We start from the raw sequence: 16,747 nt of genomic DNA, 5'->3' as shown, positions 1-16,747 counted from the left end.
TCCATAATCTACGTGGGCTAAAGCCGAAATAATTGACCTTTTGCTTTTTTTTTTTTTGTTTAATTATTATTATTTTCTAATCACAGATTTTGAGTCCGTTTAGTTGGAGGATTCGTTCTCTAATTTAAATCATGATTCATGGTTCGTTATAATATTTTTTTTCATAAAAATATACATAAATTAAAAATAATTTTAATCTATAAACTAAACGGGACGTCGATCTTTCACTAATTTGTCGACATTGAATGATCCTTGGCATTAATTTATTCAAATAAATAGTCTACTCGTTTTATTAATGGTATATTTACGACCCTACATCTAAAGCTTGTAAGACATGGAAACGCTATTTTCATGGTGAGGCGTCATGTGCTAGGTCTACTCACATGGGTGTGATTGATGTCGACTAAAAAAGAATCATTGCTTTCTTTTATTTTTCTTTTCACCCATTCAAATTTTACTACAGTAAAAATTTTTTAAAAACAGTCACATTTAATTTTTTTATTATAATAAAAAGTTTTCACACAACATCACGTCTCAACTCGAATTAAAAACTCGAGTTAGCGAATTGAACGGACCCTTTGAAAGTCTTTTTAGTTCGCTGATTCGAGTTAATATGTGATTTTATGTGAAAATTTTTTACTGTAGTAAAAAAGTTAAATGTGACTGTTTATAAGAACTTTTTACTGTAGTAAAACTCGAATCGGTAAAATAAACGGATGTTTAAATCATAGTTTTTTTTTTTTTTTTGGGATCGGCTTTTGTACGTTTATTAAGCAACTGTTCCAAGCTCTTCATTAGTTACATGTAACATGTACATATGTACAATGAGGCCAGTTGCTCTATTGGTTGACAGTGAAACAGCGCTAGATTAGCGGGACGCTTTTGTCACACTATGATCTGAGGGGTGAATGAGAGATTTGAGAGGTGGGGAAAAAAAAAAATAGAGGAAGATGGCTGAGGGAATTAGGGAAAAAATTTTGACACTCGAAGGAATTTAATAGAGAAAAACAAAGTAATTTAATAGGAAAGAAAAAATTGCAAATTTGATTATAAGATTCTATTTTTTTCTTAAAACCCAATTTTAATCTCTCAAAAGATTTAAGGAGAGGAAAAAAAAAAAAAAAAAACCACTCTCTTTCCTTATCCCTTTTCATTTTCCTCACATAGGTTATTGACTTTTCTTTTCTTTCTATTTTTCTTTCCCTCTCACTAAACATAGCCTAGAGAGTTGGTATTTGAATATACAATTTTTGTAAAGAAAATCTAGGATTATTTTACACATAAAAATGATACACCTATATAAGACTTTAAAAGTAAAACCTAGACTAATTTACACGACTTGAGTCCCAATATCTATCAACTAGATCTAGAAGATCAACACCTCTAAGCCTTTACATCTGGGAATCATGTTTATGATAACCACAAGGGCCTTAGTTCGTGGAGAACAACTTTTCACACATTATCACACGGATATCAATAAAAAAAAAAAAAAAACAAATCTCATAACATTATGTAACAATTTTGATGTATGTATATCGTAATTGAGTCACCAATAATATATATATATATATATATTATTTTAGTGAATAAGAATTCATCCATGACATACTTGGTTATAAAATGAAGCAAGCCACGCTAACACTCACATCATAAACCCCAACTCAAACAAAACAATCAATGTACAAAGTGAAATATGACTGCCACGTCTAAGTGAATAGACAAGGCTTAGGTAGTGATTTGTTATGAAATGATTGGTTAAGGACTTAACAAGCATTTGGTACGCGGGAATAATAGGAATCATATTCTCATAAAAGTGATGAAGGGTAATATAATTCTTAAGAATAATACATTACTGTATTTAATTCTATACAAGAATCTTTTTTAAATTTTCAAAAATATTACATTATTGCGTTTGGTTGTTCACATGAAAAAAAAAAATCAATAATATTATTATAATTATAATAATTATTATTATTATAATAATAATTATTATTATTATTATTATAAGATTCATGAGAATTTGAATAACACCATGTTGGGTAGTATTTAAATTACCTTAAAATAAGAAAAAGTGAATCCTATGGTAATCACTTTTTTGAGAATTTAAATATTATAATTCTTGTACCAAACATAATAATATTACAAATTCTCATTTTCATCCTTAAAGATTATTACATATTAAACGCCCCTTTAAGGTCTAAGAAGAGGGTGACTACTAGACAGGTTGGATCGTGCAAGGCATGAGTCTTGCAATATGGTCCTGCGACAGAACAAAAGGTGGTGATGATGGGCTATATCCAAAAGCAACGTGCCCATAAGTATCCACCACAAATTCAGATTCTGAGGGAGATAAAAATCTACAATGCCCTGGCCCAGTCGTTTTCCCGCAAATAGATCTTCAAACCAAACAGAGTCGTCAGAGGCAGAGGAAGTATTGCTAATTACTCAAACATCGATTTACAAACAACAAAAAGACTTGAAATCTAAGAACCCAAAAGCTGATTCTGCTAGAAGCTTTGACTAAAATGGCTTCTTTCACTTCAATTACCTCGTGCCCGTCTTCATCTTCTTTACATAAAAATTTCCAACACTCGCCACAGATGTTTCCTTCGAAGCATTCTCAACAAAATCATAATTCCTCATGGTTGATGCTTGGATCGTTTAGATCAACAAAGCAAAGATTGACACCAAGAAGCGCCCCTCAGGGCCTGAAAATCCAGAGTGCAGCAACGAAACAGGAAAAAAGACCAGGTATTTACAATCCCGCTAGCGATTTCAGAAGCTGACGTGATGTTTAAAGAAGCTAAACGTATATTCATACTGACATCTATTAATTAGCCCCTCACTTGGTTTCTTTTCTCTCTTCTTTTGGAGGGGTTAGCTGAAGAAGACTGGAAGATTAAGAGGGAACTCTTGCTACAGAAAAGGGTAAAGCTCCTCTCTCTCTCTCTCTCTCTCTCTCTCTCAACACAGAAACGAAATCAAAATAGGCTTTTTTTTTTTTTTTGGGGGTTGCTCAAAAACATAAGTAGTTTGTCTAATCATTGTTTCATACTCACCTGACGGAATTCAAAGTATAAAAGGGCCACCGACCAAAATAGAGAGACGGAAATGAAAAAAGAAAGAAAATTATTCTAGATAAAAAGAGTTGAAGCAATGGGATTGTTCACTTCTCTTTATGGTTTTTATATACTTTCTTTTCTGACAAGTAACAAAAAGATCATTCCTCTCTAGCAAAACTTAAAAAAGAAAAGAAATATTGTTCTTTGCGTTTTCATGAGCAAAAGAGCGCCTATATTGTGTCTTGAAAGGGTTAGAAACAGACCATGGCATTTATCAAGCCCAAGCAACATCCTACTTTGCAGGTAAGGAGTGTAGACGCGAAGGAAGCTCTACGACTTCAGACGGAAAACAACTTTGTTATTCTTGATGTACGACCTGAAGCAGAATATAAAGAGGTTAGTCTTCTCACAAAGCATTAAACTTCATTGAAATCAGCAACAAGATAATCAGAACCATAAAACTTAAGAAGGGGGAAAAATAGTAAATTGATCCATTAGTTTTCAGGTTGCATGTATACATTCACCATTATTCCGTTTTGTTCACAGCATTTACGGTCAAAGAGCAATGAAGATGATGCTAAAGTATTACTCTAATGTATTCATTTTAGGCTCATCTGCCCGGTGCCATCAATGTACAAATATATAGGCTTATAAAGGAATGGACAGCATGGGACATAGCCCGCCGTGCTGCCTTTGCATTTTTTGGCATCTTTGCTGGCACAGAAGAGAACCCTGAGTTTATACAAAGTATGAATCATAACCTACGTATGCTTCCTTTTTTTCACCTCCATTTAGCACTTCTTTTTTGACAACTTACACATATAAAACGTAGAAACAGCCTGATGTTTCTCCTATGATAATAGCTGTGGAATCAAAAATAAGTAAAGATGCAAAGATTATAGTGGCTTGTGCAACTGGGGGTACAATGAAACCAACACAAAATCTCCCAGAAGGTCAACAATCAAGGTAATTTGACTTAAACCGTTATTCTGTAATTTCCCTTAGATGCTTCATCTGTTGTTTGGTCATTGCCTAATAAAGCATGTGAACTATTACTGGTGCTACTTTCTACAGATCGCTGATAGCGGCATACTTGCTGGTTCTCAACGGGTATACCAATGTATTCCACTTGGAAGGAGGCCTTTACACATGGTTTAAAGAAGGATTACCATCCATAACTGAAGAAGGAGAGTGAAAAGTTTGGTTTTGTGCATGGTTTTGTCCCTAACAAGATTCTAAGAAATTTATCATGACTAACACAAACCATGAAGCCTCATGTGAATCTCGTAATTAAACTAGATCTTGCTACTGAAAACGGATGTACAAATAGTATTAAGATTTTTTGCAGAATCAGAAAGTAAGTATTTTCAGTCAATAATCAGAAGCTATTTTCCAGGTAAGTGCACTTGTCTCACATGCTTTAATGTCTAAAACGAAAGAAAAGGAGACAACAAAGTAACCATGAGTTGCGATATTATTGTGATAGTAAGGCACCCTACCTCTACTGCTGCACTGAATCAAGCATCTCGACATATTCAAAACAATCAGTCATCAGACTTGGGATGTCAAAGAAGCTCTTGCCATCGCCAGAGCACCTTCATAAGTTTTATTTCCACCAATAAACCCACTCATGTGTACAAAAACACAGCCTGGTATCCCTGCAACCTCAGAGAGTTTGTCAAATTCTAAACCCCTCCATAGAAATGGCAGAGGCTTGCGACTCTCGAATTTATCAGGTGACACTGCCACTGCCCGAATTCTCCAAGTTCCATTCCTGTCATCCTGCAAATAAAATAAGCTAACTATATGCCCCAACCACCGTTAACAATTCCAAATTAACTGTAACATGCAATATATAATTACGACAAGTGAAAGATTGCATGTGCAAATTCACCCCATCACGTCCTCTGAGCACACCACAGATTGCTCAAAAGAGGCAACGCTCTCCCTCTTTTCTCATCTATGAACTCTGCAATGGGGAGTTAAGAGCCGAGACACCGCTTTCATATCATGACATTTGGTTATGAATACCTCGTAAGTAACATATTTGATGGAAGGGCTGATATTCATTTCCTCCTCAAGCTCAAATATGTGGAGTTTCCACTGTTGAAAAAACAGTAATGACAGAGTTCGCACTCAATAAAACGTTCATAAACAAAACACACGACCTCTAAGTTAGAGATACTCAAAATCACAAAGACTGAAATATACGGCACATTTAAACTTAAAAAGACAGCATAACCAAATAAACTCATAAAATCAGAAACCAGTGACACAAGTAGGGATGGAATAAGGCAGAAACTGACTACTTACAGGGCAAGATTTAGTCAGCACAATGATCTCTCCGCTTGGATCAATATTTTCTCTTGCTGCAAGACACTCCATAACAATTGATCGAGCCGGTAACCACGATTTGGCATAGAAATTTAAAGTCTGCAATACAAAGAGATGGTTAATGCAATAAACAGCGTCCAGTCAAGTACAGAAGGCCCAAAATAATATAAAATAAAATCATACGTCGAGAAATTCACCACCGGCTAGTTCCATTGCATGACGGAAGGCCTCATTTTCTTTCTCGGATGATTGATCAACCTCCACCCAGTCCATATTCAATCTACCAACTCTTGAAGATAAGCTTGTGTTATTCACATATTTCGGAGGATGGTCTGTGTCATATTGGTTCATCCCATTGTCAATAGCATCTATTGCCTGCCCCATTTAAAAAAAAAAAAACCCCACTATAAGATTAAAGCCTGAAGCCAAGAGCGGCAAACATTCAATGAAAACTACACCAGAAACTAATGATACCTCAATGAAGCTCTTATAGAGTGCTAGAAATAGCCGGTACACATTTGGATGTCCCTCATCAAGACGAAGCTCCTTTGAAATTATCTCCATTCCATAATGCTATAAAATTTAAGGAAAAAAGTTTTTGATTCTGTTAATCGTTCAACTTCTAAAACTAATTTTTACTGACAATTTAGTCCATGACTCTTAAAATTTTAAAAGTTATTAAAGAAAGCATATGCATCTTATATAATCATTTCTATGAGATTTTAGTCATCAGATAACGAGCACACAACATATTTCAAAAATCCATCACCAATTTTGGGCCTAATGATCAAAATTATTAATAAGACCATTTTAAGAACAAATTGTCACGATATTAATTAGCTCAAATCGAACATTTTAAGAACAAATTGTCAACGATATTAAGTAGTTCAAATTGTTCCAAAAAAACAAATTGTCACGTTAGAAGCTTCAATTTTATGATTACCTTATAGACAAGGCCGGCACTACTAAGCTTGGTGGTGAAGCCATGACCAAGCACTTCGCCGAACCCTTGCTGGTGGTGATCGTAACGGTCTCGGGTTGGGTCATATACGCCTCCGACGTCGACCACCGCGTCTAACCAGTCCAAAACCTGCTAATCCACCGCCGCCAAAAATTCCAATTAACAAACAAAAGCGTACGATTTCCTGGCGTTTTTTCGCGGGAACCAAACAGAGGAACTAAGCGAGTGAAGGACGTTAGGATTGAGAGGGACCTTTAGGTCGCGGGTCCGACGACGTCGGCGCCGGAAAATTTAGTGGTGAGACGAAGCAAGAAGCAGGCGAGGGCTTCGTCGCAGTGGAAGCTTCCGTTGTGAGTGCCGACCTGCTCCGCCGCGGCCGCCGCCGATGAGAAGGCGAAGCGGTGAGGAGGAGTCTTTGCCGTTGTTGGAGAAGGCCACTGCCATCGAAACGACGGCGTTTTGCTGAAAAGACGTCCCGCGCTTAACATGACTTATGGCAGATAAGTAGTAAAGAGGAAAAAGGAGGGAAAATAAAAAGTGAAACCCGGGAGGAAGGACAAATTATTTTTGGTATTTGCATAAATGACCGAAATTATCTCTCTTTTCAGAAAAGGTCACCGTAATTTTTATTTTAATTTATGTTTGTTTTTACTTTGGGAATCATGTAAATAATCGTTTTACTTAGTGCATAATCAATCTATCCAACCAAAATCTAGCCCCAAAAAAAACAAAAAATCTATCCAACCAAAAAGTTAAGATAAAGCAAAATTTGACTGATTTTCTTTTCCTTGAAATCCAAACGGACATTCATCATGATTTTGGATTTTTTTTTTCCTACCATGGGGTTATTTGTTTTGTAATTAGCATCGAATATAGATATAGGTGTCTATCGTCATGAGAAATGCTAACATCACTTTTTTTTTATTTTCTGCATTTATTATTTGACACGTGAACTCTAATATCTCATTTTATATTTAAATAATAATATATTATATCAGTGGAGTCTATTTGAAAAAAAGAATGATAGAAAAAGTGACGCTAACATTTTCCGTGAATCCTGAAACTCAGATAGAAAGATCAATGCACTATAGAGCTATTGATTTCTATTTTTCCCCTGACCAATCAGCAAAACAACATTGAATTCAAGATTTCAAGTATCCAAAACAACTGCATAACAAAGGCGATATATAAGGGCAGTAAGTTAATGATGAGACAGACAACAGTAAACAAGACATTCCCAGAAGAAACCACCACTAACACTACACAAGTGTGTCTCCTCGTTGTTTAAACACTTTGTTTCTTTCAAAACACGGAACAGCATGAATAATGCAAGACCAGTGTAAAAAAAGAAACAAAAGAACAGAACCTTCTTCCTATTTTCATGGTGAATATTAGTTCAGAAATTAACATAAAATCAAATCAAATCGGCGAGATCTGTTGCTGCCTCTGTGCATCGCCCCCATCTACATAAGTTTGACCATTATGAAAAGCTTTGAGTCGACAGGAAGGATAAGCCATGGTAGGCCCTCCTAAACAAACTGGACGCTCGCACCAGCAAAATATGTTCTAAAAGTTCAAGGCAAAGGCTTTACAAGGTGTGACAACTCCAATGCCGCTAGCATTTAAGATGATGCTGATGAATTTTCTTCAAGCCTATATATTGTGACCTCCTGCTGCTTAAAATATCGTCGGTCCTCTTCGTCAACCAGAACAAGATTCAGATAGTACTTCACACTGAATTTGTTATTGATATTTTTATGTGTTGGTGTCAGTTCATACGGACTAAGAAAGAGTCTGATTGGAATTGATTCACCTGACAAAGCAAGCACATGCATTAAGCTAGTGAGTAAATCATTGAAAACCGAAGACAAAACATGAAATGGTATCTGAAACTACATAATCAACCATTTAAATCTCTATTGAAGTATATTAAAGCATCGTTAAGCTGTGTTGTGCTATGTATTTAATCTCCCTTTCAGTAATTTTTATGTTTCGAATGAATAGAATGGATGGGCAACAAACCTCTGACTGGAGCACCATCCATCAATTCGAACTTGGCGAGCGTCTCAGTTTCAACATGGGTATTGGCCCCTGATCCTGTCGATTCTCGACGTCGAATCTCCAGATCCATATTTTTTATCTTGATTCTTACAAGGAGAAAATATATCTTCCCAACAATAACGTCTTTCAGATGATACCTGCACATTTGCACAAACTAACGAAACTGTTCCTTTCCAACTAGACAAAGCATGTTATAGTTCAGTAGTTACACCATTTAAGTTATCCATGCGCTCTATATGCTCATATTTGATATATTCAAGGGGGAGATCAGGTTGTGCTGGTAAAGTTCAGGTCTGGAAGAGTATACCACAGCAGAACCAAGCTTAGCTTACCGCTCAAAAACCAATTCTTTCCAGATTTTAACACTCACTTGTAACCCTTTGGTGACAGACTGAAAATTCGTCACAAGAAATGTTCAACTTACTTGCTTTTGTTGTACTCAAACTCAATGTGCAGGCAATCTTCAATTCCAACTTCCATCTGCAGAGGTATTCAGATTACTAGAATGATCTGGGGGGCAACTTGTAATAAAATTAATCATTCAAGTCGTAGACAGATGCAGCATAAAAAACTAAACAGCACTAGACAATGGAGCGTCGAAGCAAGACTGCAGTTTTCAATAAATATATCCACAGCCCTTTAAGTTGCCTAATCCCCAGCAAGAGTAGCAGTATCATCATGCACACGAGTTTACTATACAGATATTGTAATAATGGCACTCACCTTGATGCTATTGTTAATTGATGGAGGTGGAGAGTAGTTACGAACCTGAACCACAAAATTATTAAACCTTTAAAAATTAGAAAGGCAACGTAGTGTAATAGCACTCATAATCACATACAGAAGAAACTTCAACAGTAAGGAGAACAATTCTGGATGTCAAAACCAACCCATCCGAAGTAATGAAAGAAAATATCATATATCAAGGCACATATGATATAAACTAAACGGAACTTTTAATCCAGGCCTACGATCGGCAAGAACACTAACACAGAGCACATAGCACATACACATAAGTAAAAAGATAGAGAGAGGCATACATAGCAGATAAAAGAAGTATTACCACAAAATCCTGGTATTCCACTATGCTGCCAGCATAACCACGGCTGATGGTCACTTTCAACACATACCTAAAAAGAAGAATACCGGTTGGTGTGCTAGAATAATATAATACAACTGTGAATCTGACTCAAAATGGCGTAACTGTCTTTGACGACTAGTTTACCTTAGCCTAACATTCGCCCCATTGTATGTCTCATATGGCATTTCAACCGTAGAAAATTCAAATGGGAATGTTTTCCTTTCATATATTTCTCCAGGAATATCCAGTTCACGAACTACAAACAAGGAGAAAAATAATGAATAGCTACACAAAAATCTACTACTTGGAATGTAAATCCTTGCATGCAAGATATTGAATCATAAATAGACAAGTATCAACGACAGACATCCTAATAGAGATTACAACAGACCATATTCCTTATATCAGAAGGAAGATTGGGGTATTATCAAGAAAATGAATTAGAATAAAGTTGAAACTGTACCAAATAATGGCAGAAGCTAAAGCACTAGCAAACTCACCAAGGGAAGTAAAGTCGTAAAAGTTGCCTCTGTCAAAGTACATCTCTGCAAAAAGAAACAAAATTATTTAGAATATTCCCTCATTCAAAATTATAAGAAAGGAAAGTCCCGGAACTGCCTTATATTATATAAAAATGAATCATTTAGTGAAAGAAACAGATAGAAATAGTGAGTACTGAGTAATAAGAAAGAAAAAACTATTCTTGCCCATAAAAGGAATACATCAGCTAGAGTGCTAGACTAATTGAATGAAGATGCAACACATCAAAAAGCACTTAAACAATAATCCAATCACCTAAAAGCCCACACATTCATTATTGTCAGGGTTCCATGACTACCATAATTTGGAAAAATAACAAATTAAAATTTCAAGTTTTATGGGGTGTCATCACATACCACATTCGAAGGTTTCAGCAAAACATACCTATCTGACCAAGGAGCTCAACTTTTATACCATTGTGTTCGACCTTCTTTCCTGGAACGGGCTCAACAGAGACCTACAAATGACACCACCGGATAAAAACATCTTTAAACCCAAAGAGATGATGTTGACAATGAAGAATGTCATATATGAATCTTCAGATATTAACTCCAGTGACTTCAAAATTCTAACAATCAGATAAATTATATCAAAAAACACACCTTGCCAGAAATGTTTTCTTGACTTTGAAATAATGGGAGCATCACTGTTTGACCATTTTCCTTCTTGAATGGAACCTGCAGGAATAAATAAAAGTTACACAACCAAACTCCTAAATCAATTTCAATTTCCTGTAAAAGATGAAAATTTGGACAATTGGTTGAAATCCATGTCAACAGAAGACAAACAATAGAACTTTAACAAAGAAACACCACCAACATAAAAATCATACACCAAGATTTCCCTAAATAAACCGCGTCAGCTACGTGTACGGAAAAAGACACGATGTCTAAATTTTCAGCTACATCAAACTTAAACATCCATATTAAAATTAATTTACCTGCTTGCGAGTTTTTGCGTCAGAAAATGTGATTGAAATGTTGCAAGATGGTTTGAAAGCTCCAATTAAGTAATTCTGAAAATCATCAAACAAAAAGAGCTTCATTACTATTATAATTAAATCAATTATAAGAAAGCAATCATACTATCAAATGTTGCTTATGGGATCTTACCATCCTGCTTGTGACGAAAACCCAACTCCTAAAAATTCACGCAACAAACCTGCAAACATAAATAAATATGAAAGATGACAAACATAATTGAAGCTTTTTTCATTCTTATGGTTAACAACCGCAAGCTCGGGTGTAACCATAACGAAAATCTCCTTCTCCTTGTCACTTTACTGTTTTCTGTTTTCACCAAATACTAATAGGCCTGTTTATTATCTCCACTGTTCTCACTCCTAAATGTCTCAATCTCATCTTCGCAAGGCAAACCAATTTTGCAAATTATAACAACCACATAATGACCCAAATGGGGAAACTCTACCATGACCAATGAACTAAGATTTACATTCCAAAGCAACCCTTTTTTGTCTTTTTGAGAAGAAAGAAACTACCAAAAAGATACAATTCATGGTGGAAAGAAATCCAACCAAATAATGTCTTTTTCTATCCAAATTGCAAGTAAGAACAAATCATGTGATGTTAGGAAAACAACATATAAGATTTATTTAACTGCATGGAAGAAGAATAAAGACATAAAGATCATAAGATCAAGAAGCTATTGAAGATACCATTTTGAACCTACAAATTATATAAATATATGAAAGAGTATAAAAAAATTGAAAAAAAAATTGAAAAAAAAAAACTAGATTATTGAAATTTTAAGAAAACAAAAGGGATGAACTTATCTTTTATTGAGATAGGATTGCAATGATTTTGGAATATGAGTTAAGCAAGATATTAATAAGGATATTAGGATTTATATTCAACCAAAGTTGAATGCTAAACCACAATTAAATTACCAGCGTATGAAGAGGATTGTCGTATTCAACCAAAGTTGATTTTGATTTTTTTATTTACTTTATATTTATATTTTATTTTTACGGTAAATTGCACGAATGGTCCCCATATTCTTTAAAAGGTAACAGTTTGGTCCCCAAACTTTTTTTTTGATGAAACGAACCCCAAACTATTTAAAAGGGTGCAATGTAGTCCTTTCCGTCAGATGCCGTCCAAAAAGTAACGGCATAATAACCTAAGTGACATTATGGTCCCTTCCTTCTTTATGAGGTGATTTTTTAGTCCCAATCGACTTTAATAAGTTAGGATTTAGTTCCTATTTTTGGACGGCATTTAACGAAAATAACGACATTGCACCATTTTTAATAGTTTGGGGCTCGTTTCGTCTATGAGGTGATTTTTTAGTCCCAATCGACTTTAATAAGTTAGGATTTAGTCCCTATTTTTGGACGGCATTTAACGAAAATAACGACATTGCACCATTTTTAATAGTTTGGGGCTCGTTTCGTCAAAAAAAAAAAATTGGGGACCAAAGTGTCACCTTTTAACAAGTTTGGGGACCATTCATGCCAATTACCCTTTTTTTATTTATGTAAGAGGGAGTAAGGAAGGAAGGCCTTCCGTACCAGCCTCTTTTTAATACATAGCAAAGCAAAACACTTTTAGAGAATCAAAACCACTAAAAACCAATAATAAAAATAAGACTAGTTGTGATAAGATATAATAGTAGTTATTGACTTTTGAAATATAAAAGTAACTGATGAAATGCAGTTATCCTAATAAGGGGGAAATTTTTGAAAACTTTTGAGAATGAAACGGAGAGAAAAAATTTTAATAACTATTCAAAAGTAATTGTCTATATTAGCAGACATTTGCAATCAGGATAATAGTAATAAGATTGAACATTAAAAAGAGATTAAAATATATCTTTTAAAAAATTATGAAGGTGAGAAAGAGTAACTTCTGAGGAAAGTTTTTTTTTTTTTTTTTTTTAAGGACTTATGAGGAAAGTTAAGTAATGTAGCATTTAGAAAATCATTAACTTTTCTGTTATTTAATGATAAGAACTAAATACAATAATAAGAAGTTGTCATCATAATAACTAGATAATATGAGTAAAACTTTAAGGAAAGAACTATTAAACACCCATGAGGGAGACTATTTATACTCTTACATTTAGAGACTAGTGAAACTCAAGAGGAAAGAATATTACACTGACGAAAGAAAACTGTGATGTACGAGAATAATATAAGTTGTAACAAAACAGAGAGAGAAAATCTACTAAAGTATAACTATGAATCTATGATACAAGACAATGGCACAGGTTATTACATACAGATAGACAACAACATGTGTGGCAGAATGTGAGTCAATTGGAAAATCCAATTAGGTAAAGGAACAAGCATAAAACCTTAGCATAATGCAACAAGTGCAGAAACTAACTGAAGAAAAACCCAGATAAACAAGGATAAACTCAAAGATATTTCAAGAAAAAAAAAGGCCGTATAGTGGGAATACATATGGATTACGGAAGAAGCTCCAACCAAATCTAGTTACCAAACAAAGAAAGAGGAAAATAATCCTAATTTATACAAATTATCAAAAACCATTCACATAGTCCTTAATACAAACACTTAATCTATAACATATTCAGGTCAATATCGATACTACTATACTATTAAAGTATAGACATAAATTAGTCAAGAAAACATAAAAGAAATTTAGAAAGTAGTATAGACATAAATTAGTCAGGAAAACATAAAAGAAATTGTAGAAATTACTACTTTCTAAAGTAACGGGAAGATAATTAATACATCATACTAAAACGATCAAATTATGCAAAGTAGTACCATACTCTAATTGAATTACCCAAAGAAAAAACAAGTTTACAAAAACAAAATTCTTAATGTCAAAAACAAATTCTTAAAATAAAGCAAAATATGAACAAGCGATGATAAAAAATACTCGTAAATTCATGAGATGAGACTCAAACCGAGAGGATCCTATTAGTGATTAAAGGCAATGCTGCGCTAGAACCATACAGAATCACTTCCAATCAAGGGAGATCGGAGATATCACTCAGCACCAAACAAGAGTTGGAACACAACTTTCAAGATAAGTAAAGGATTCAAAGGTAAAGTAGCATTATATATTTTCCATAGGCAGGCAGAAGAGAAGACAAAATTGATTAGACAGACAGAAAAACCACCACAAAGGTTATAAGAAAACGGTTACAAAGGATTCATATATGGAAGAATTAAGGTTACATAATACACCTAAAAAGAGAGAATTTGTTAGATTTTCCAAACAAACATATCGAAAGCTTCAATAAAATCAGAGAGAGAGAGAGACCTTTTAAAGCTCAGGAACACAGGGACAAGAATGAGAGCAATCGAAGGTTACGATACTTTCTTGGGGGTTTCTATGAAACTCAGAACTCTACCCTCAATTCCTGATTTCATTTGTGCGAATTAGGGCGTGAACCGAAAGTATTATTCCGAGATCAAAGACGACAACTTTACCAGATTCTTAGACAAGAGCAGCGAAATCGAAGAAGAAGATTTGCTGCTGCTGCTGCTGCTGTAAATGTAATGGGAACCTTTGTTGTTTGTGTTTCTGAGTTTTGCAAGGGCGAGGGCGAGCACGCGAATTACGAAAATTGGAATAATTGGGATCAAAAAGATTTGATGAAATGACACAAAATAGTATAGTTGAAATTCGATTATCAGAAATTCAGTATTTGGAGTTTAAGGCCGAGGAATTTGATGTACCTTGGGCTTGATCACGATGAGATTGCTGCACCGGAAAGTGAGTGAGTAAAAGCCGAGAAGGAAAACCCTAGAGTGGAAATGGAAGAATTGGGGAAAAATACAGAGAAAGAATAAGCAAAACTCTCGATGCTGGATCCGTGCATTCGACAGTTGGGAATTGGGACGAAGATTGGTCGTTCCGCAGTCCTAAAACGCTGACACGGCCGAACTCGTGATCTCGTGCAATGCACGTGATATATATATATATATATATTAATAAAGAAAAGGAAAAGAAATCAGTCTCATATTTTTACTTATTAGCAACACTTGCCCTCTATTTCCTTAAATTTTGGTTTCAATGTCACCCATTTTGCAAATTTGTGTTGGAATAAAGTAATTGAAAACTATCATAATTTATGCCATCGCATAAGAAAAAGGTGCATTTGAATTACACCCAAATTCTTAATAAGAGTATAACGGTGGTATATTATCACAAAATATAAAATAAATAGATACTAGGTGATTCATTACGCGTCTTATATAATATCGCATTGTGAGAATCCACAGCTTTACACTTCATATATTAATATAATTTATGTGAACTTTATGAATACGAGTATCGCGCTTGTAAGGCAAGTTCCCTCACCTAAATCCGACGGGATGTCAACGAGTGGAGCTCCTTAATAGAGATCTTACTTGCATAAGAGAAGAGATTGTCTTTTATCATATCTAATGAAAGGCATGTTGTTATAAGACGGATTACTCATTGACCTTATACATTAGGACTAGCAAGATACTTGACTAATTAATTTTGACTCATAGACATATAATTTTGAGCTATAATAAAATTAATAATTAATTAAACTCTTTAACTAATTAATTAATTCTAAAAGTTATTTCATTAAAAACTTAGAATTGCACTCTCGAAATTATAGATATAATTTACTTCTAAAAACTTGAAGTGTCCATTCGATATAGTCATTACATATATATTAATCCTCCATAAATAATTCATAATTAGAGTTAGGTAAAATCCATTAATCTCTCTAATTACATATTTATTCTTGAGTATCATTAATTCTCTAATGAATAGTATATTCATAAAACACATTTATGAATACGAGCTCGTTACTTACTCAAGTATTAAATAAACCCTCAAATTAATTATTTTTCTATTTCTTTAAAGAAGAAGGAATAGATTCCATCTTGTATATTAGCATTCATGGCTATCCATTTCATCGTGTTTTCAAGATAAAAGGAATATGATTTAGAATCTCAAAATCCGTACTGAGTAAATAAAAAATATTAATCCATAAACATGAGTCTACTAATAACTCATGATTAAGATCATTTCATATATGATCATCGGTAGACTCAAATTTAATTTTCTATACTTAACGGAAATTATTAGAAAATCAAATTGTGTTTGTGTCCCACTTCTCCACAATCTCATTATGCATAATACACTCATTCAATATCCTTCTATATTAGCGATGCGGATAACACCATTCAATTTTTAATGGAAATGACATGTATTAGTAATATTTTAATTAAAGATTTTGTAACTTTAATTAAATTCGTTACGAACATTATTTCGATTATTATCCTTAAATATTATCCTCATGTATATAACACTTATATACAATATTTAAGGTCACATAAATAATCGTGAAATTTTCAATGATATTCATAAAGTATTTAATAATACATGCACATAAATAATGAATAAACTATTTTATTAATTAAATAATAAATATCCTTATTGCATCTCATGCTTTAAGGACATTATTCCTAACAATTTCTAGTTTTTAAGTTTTTAGTTTAGTTTGTAGAAAAGAAGTTTCAGATCCTGTTAGAAGATTTTCACAGCATATCAAAGATTGTATCCATCACTAGTGCTTGTACTAAAACTCTGCTTTTTATTTCTAGACTCAATGCTTTTAAAATTTCTGATCAACTTTTTGAATGAACTGATGATCAAAATGAAACCAAGAGGAAATTTTTGTGACATAGCTCTAAAATAAATACCATAAAATCTAGGATAGTATAGAGAT

The 16,747-nt window shown here is 33.9% G+C and overlaps 3 protein-coding genes across 7 annotated transcripts; 1 reads left to right on the top strand and 2 right to left on the bottom strand.

Moving 5' to 3' along the window:
• The first annotated feature begins 2,195 nt into the window (after positions 1-2,195).
• Positions 2,196-4,453, top strand: LOC21395077 (rhodanese-like domain-containing protein 14, chloroplastic). Its single transcript, XM_024174022.1, has 6 exons — positions 2,196-2,751; positions 2,882-2,928; positions 3,366-3,458; positions 3,671-3,809; positions 3,926-4,028; positions 4,137-4,453. The coding sequence occupies exons 1-6, from the start codon at positions 2,526-2,528 to the stop codon at positions 4,255-4,257; spliced, it is 729 nt and encodes a 242-aa protein (XP_024029790.1). The 5' UTR covers positions 2,196-2,525; the 3' UTR covers positions 4,258-4,453.
• Positions 4,454-4,565: 112 nt separating this feature from the next.
• On the bottom strand, positions 4,566-6,899 carry LOC21395076 (UPF0160 protein). Its single transcript, XM_024174030.1, is given in 8 exon segments — positions 4,566-4,844; positions 5,094-5,165; positions 5,376-5,495; positions 5,580-5,771; positions 5,871-5,969; positions 6,340-6,486; positions 6,610-6,629; positions 6,632-6,899. Coding segments are annotated over 8 exon segments (1,095 nt in total). The 5' UTR covers positions 6,846-6,899; the 3' UTR covers positions 4,566-4,613.
• Positions 6,900-7,463: 564 nt separating this feature from the next.
• On the bottom strand, positions 7,464-14,920 carry LOC21395075 (vacuolar protein sorting-associated protein 26A). 5 transcript variants are annotated; one of them, XM_024173992.1, is made up of 14 exons: positions 14,715-14,920; positions 14,466-14,559; positions 14,296-14,395; positions 11,152-11,200; positions 10,980-11,054; positions 10,642-10,716; positions 10,424-10,496; positions 10,000-10,044; positions 9,644-9,755; positions 9,482-9,548; positions 9,142-9,186; positions 8,843-8,898; positions 8,380-8,555; positions 7,464-8,170 (listed from the first exon to the last, which is right to left on the bottom strand). In XM_024173992.1, the coding sequence occupies exons 4-14, from the start codon at positions 11,152-11,154 to the stop codon at positions 7,980-7,982; spliced, it is 918 nt and encodes a 305-aa protein (XP_024029760.1). In that variant the 5' UTR covers positions 11,155-11,200; positions 14,296-14,395; positions 14,466-14,559; positions 14,715-14,920; the 3' UTR covers positions 7,464-7,979. The 5 variants fall into 5 exon arrangements, with proteins under 5 accessions (XP_024029760.1, XP_024029758.1, XP_024029761.1 ...); XM_024173990.1 differs by having other exon boundaries at positions 14,296-14,559; XM_024173993.1 differs by lacking the exon at positions 14,296-14,395.
• Between the last annotated feature and the right edge of the window lie 1,827 nt (positions 14,921-16,747).

The sequence above is a fragment of the Morus notabilis genome, unplaced genomic scaffold (assembly GCF_000414095.1).
Source record: "Morus notabilis unplaced genomic scaffold, ASM41409v2 Scaffold879, whole genome shotgun sequence".
Taxonomy (NCBI): Eukaryota; Viridiplantae; Streptophyta; class Magnoliopsida; order Rosales; family Moraceae; genus Morus; species Morus notabilis.
Note: the sequence above shows the minus strand (reverse complement) of the source record. Positions and strands in the feature narration are given on the sequence as shown.